The sequence below is a fragment of the Anoplopoma fimbria genome, unplaced genomic scaffold (genome assembly GCF_027596085.1).
Source record: "Anoplopoma fimbria isolate UVic2021 breed Golden Eagle Sablefish unplaced genomic scaffold, Afim_UVic_2022 Un_contig_12557_pilon_pilon, whole genome shotgun sequence".
NCBI classification, from domain to species: Eukaryota; Metazoa; Chordata; class Actinopteri; order Perciformes; family Anoplopomatidae; genus Anoplopoma; species Anoplopoma fimbria.
Genome location: NW_026551883.1, coordinates 10,376 through 14,192, shown reverse-complemented (window position 1 = coordinate 14,192; position 3,817 = coordinate 10,376). Strand labels below are relative to the sequence as shown.

Here is a 3,817-nt window from a genome sequence, read left to right as displayed (position 1 = left end):
AGCATCAAACTACACTCAAAAAACCATAAGTAAAACATGTATATATATTAAGCAAAAAGGCCCATTTCAGTGTAATAATGTTTGATATTATTGGATTATAATTATTGATGCATTAATGTGTTCATCACTTGGTGATCAGTTTAATTTATTTATATAGGCTACTACCTCCCCTTGATATTTATTTTACATACATATATATTATTTTTATTATTTATTATTATTTTTATGAGTTCAAGTACCTAAAACTGTATTTAAGTTCAATATGTTTCCTGTTAATTTCACTGGAGATATTAAAGTAGTCAAATAAAATAACACAGGTTTTTGCAGTAAGAGTCAAATTTATTTAATCAAAAGACTGAGCAATGCAGCAGATGAAATAATGAATACAAAAATGAATGTTTACACAACTGTTTGCGTTATTAATTTTAAACTCTAAAAGGTTATGGAATTAAACGTTAAAGTATATCATCATACTCATAATTAACCCCAAGCTGAAAGCAAGTCAGAATTTATCAAACTACAGTAAAAAAGGTGTTTCTTGAAGAATAAGAGCAGCGGTTATGATTATGATTGTCTCAAAAGCAATTCAAAGCCATGCTGTTTTTTTTTCTCAAACCAATGAATAGAAGTTTCTGATATTTCACATTCATGAGAAAGTACCGGACGAACAACATGAAAACAATAAAACAACATAAAGTCTCTGACCTCGGCTGTCGAGGACGAGAACGGCTAAACAAACCAAAACATGAGAAACTAAGTGATATATTGTTACGTATTAAAAGGTAGACAATAGAAATAAAAAGCTGATTGTCAATATAAAAAACAAAAAGAGAATGAAAACAATAATAACCCTTTAAGGCTTTAAAACATAAACATAATGATAATAATCATCCTCTTTATCTCTAACTGCTCTGTTCCACTGTCACACTGATCTTCATCGGTAATATCTTCAGTTTATAAACAGTGGTAATGATTGGAAACATCCTCTCAGTGAAAGTGTGTGTGAAGGTGTGTATGTGTGTGTTAGTATCAGGATCAGAGAACGACAGCTTTCCTCTGTTCCAGTCCAGATTCACTCTGATCCTCTGGAGCTTCTTCTGCACTTTGAGATCAGTGACTAGACCTGGTGGTGACCATGCTGAGTATTTACCTTCATAGAACCATATTCTCCATAATCCAGACTGTATGTCTCCCTTCCTCTGGACAGACTCTGCTAACACACCCAGAAACCAGTATGTACTGTCTCCAACATCAACATCCCAGCTGTGAGTCCCTGAGTTAAAGCCCTCAGAGCCCAGAACAGAGCAGTAATCATCAAACCTCTCTGGATTATCAGGAAGCTGCTGTCTCTCTCCTGGTCTCACACTGGTCAGATCTTCAGACAGGATGAGTTCTGGATAAGCAGTGTTTGGGTCCAGAACCAGAGGAGTGTAGGAGACCATGTCCTTCATCTTGTTCCAGATGTTGAAGGTCAGGTTGCCCAGGTGTTTGGCCTCGTCTATCAGAGCTCCTGAGAGCAGCTGTGGATCCTCCAGCAGGGGGCGCTGCTGGACTCTTTCCACTGCAGCCTTGTAGTTGTTGAGGAATGAGACGTCTTCAGCTCTCAGCTCGTCCTCTGTGGCTCTGACTGTGTCTGAAAGAGCTGCTATCTCTCTGCTCAGAGCCTCCATCTTCTCCTTCATCATCTGACTCTTCTGCTCCTCTTCCTCCCTCAGTGCAGCCATCCTGGCCTCCTCTTCCTCCTCTAGAAACTGGTGGAGCTTCTTAAACTGATCCTGAATCTGCCTCTCTGTGCGTCGGGCCTGGACCTTCATGTGTTCTGCTGTTTGATCAAACTTCACTTTAACTTGTTCACAAACCTTTAACTTCTCCTTTAAGGGCTCCAGAGTTTCCTGAAGTTTCTTCTTGTGTTGTTGAGCAGCTTCATCGATGGGTCTGAATCTGTGGTTGGTGTGTTTCTCTGAATCTCTGCAGACGACACACACTGGCTGCTGATGGTCCAGACAGAAGAGTTTGAGTTTCTCAGAGTGCAGACTGCAGAGAGCCTCTGAAGCTCTCTGATCTCTCTCCTGTAAGAAACTCTCACACAGGTTCTTTAACACCAGGTTACAAGGTGAGTTTTTCTTTGAAGATCTTCTCTTACAAACTGGACACTCCTGTGTTGGTTTCTCTCTCCACCAGCTCTTCAGACAGTCTTTACAGAAGCTGTGGCTACATGACAGAACAACAGGATCTCTAAAGACTTCATGACAGACCGGACAGCAGAGATCCTCCTCTGATCTGGAAGCCATTTTGTCTCTGAGTGAAGCTGAAAACACAGCAGACAGAAAGAACAGTCAGTCATGGCTCCACCTCCCTCCTCTACTAACTTCACTGAAATCTACTTTAACTTTGAGTCGTGTTTTTAGTCAAACTCACGTTCAGTGTGTGGAGTGTCAGCAGGTTGAAGCAGCAGTGTTGTAGTTTTCCTCTTTTCTCTCCTGTAGCTGAACTCACTCAGATGAAGTTGTTAGTTTGTTCTGAAGATGAATCTGATCGTCTGGTTTTCAGTCTGTGTGTCTCTCTTTAGTGAGGACGAATAATAAACTGTTTCCTGGTTTGTTTCAGGTGAGTCAGGTGAGGGGTGGAGCTTTGTCACACCTCCTCTGCTGAATGTTGTTGGATCACTTGTAACACTGAGGTGTGTCTCATTCCAAAGTATTGATTCATTGCTGTTATGTGGACTGATAGAGTGCAGCAGGCTGTTGCAACATTTATGTTTGTGTTCAAAGGAAGTCTGAACGTATTTAGAATGTAGAGGAGGAGTTAAAATATAATATAGTAAACTCCTGAGAGTATTCTTTGAATGAGGAACCGTGGAACATCAAGGGAAAGGGTTAATGTGGAATATTGTTACTGAAGGGTTGTATGTGCAGTAATGAATAATGTATGTAAGGGTTCACATGTAATAATTAATGGATTGATGAAAGTTTCTTGGTTTTGTTGAATCATAAAGTGATTTTTGATGAATTGATTAATGACAAGCACCTCTGCCTGCAACGTATCCTCAAACAACGGTTCTTATGATCTGAGTTTTACTACGAAACTTCAGTAACACGTGTCAATTTACACTTTGAACATGCATACGTTTCTTTTCAAATTAAACTTCCTTCTTCACAGGAAACTCAGTTTAGGCAACAACACCACTTAGTTAGGTTAAGGAAAAGATCATCGTTTGGTTTTTAAAAAAAACATGGAACTGCGTTACTGAAGTACACAAGTTACCTTTTCGAAAATACTTTTAAAAAACGACTGGTCACCGGTGAACAGACTGGTTCAAGAGTGAATATGTTTTTCTAATTCTTGTTTAATTTACAGACATCTGAATTATGGCAGATCATCTGAAACCGGCTGCTGGGAGGCTTTGACAACGACATTTAAAGAAGAAATGGGAGATTTTTTTGCGTGCATTTTCAATTTCATTGTAGTTGTATGAATAAAAACAAATGAATTGTTGCCTGTGTCAGATGGTCTTATTTTTCCTGTCAGTGTAAACTGTTAATGTGTTACTATGACTACGTATTTAAATGCTACATATTTTACTGTGAGCATTTTGAGGTTGAAAAGATGTTTAAAAGATGTTTATGTCTAAAAGACGTTGAGAAGTGGTTCAAAAGTGAAAGTTTATTCAACGTCTATTTGTAGACGTCTATTAGACGTTCACGTTTAGACCATATTTAAAATATTGGCTTTCAACTGAGAAATGTGGATGTGGTTTCATAGTAAGTTTCGAAAATGATGATATAACATTATTAGCTCAACTTAAGGATTACAAATG

At 38.5% G+C, this 3,817-nt stretch overlaps 1 protein-coding gene across 1 annotated transcript; it reads right to left on the bottom strand.

The window, feature by feature from the left end:
* Positions 1 to 405: 405 nt before the first annotated feature.
* On the bottom strand, positions 406 to 2,737 carry LOC129115820 (nuclear factor 7, ovary-like). The gene is made up of 2 exons (XM_054627057.1): positions 2,419 to 2,737; positions 406 to 2,308 (listed from the first exon to the last, which is right to left on the bottom strand). The coding sequence occupies exon 2, from the start codon at positions 2,289 to 2,291 to the stop codon at positions 903 to 905; it is 1,389 nt and encodes a 462-aa protein (XP_054483032.1). The 5' UTR covers positions 2,292 to 2,308; positions 2,419 to 2,737; the 3' UTR covers positions 406 to 902.
* Positions 2,738 to 3,817: the final 1,080 nt, after the last annotated feature.

Excerpts from the sequence above, each read along its gene's own strand:
- LOC129115820 (XM_054627057.1), bottom strand. The coding sequence starts at position 2,291 with ATGGCTTCCAGATCAGAGGAGGATCTCTGCTGTCCGGTCTGTCATGAA.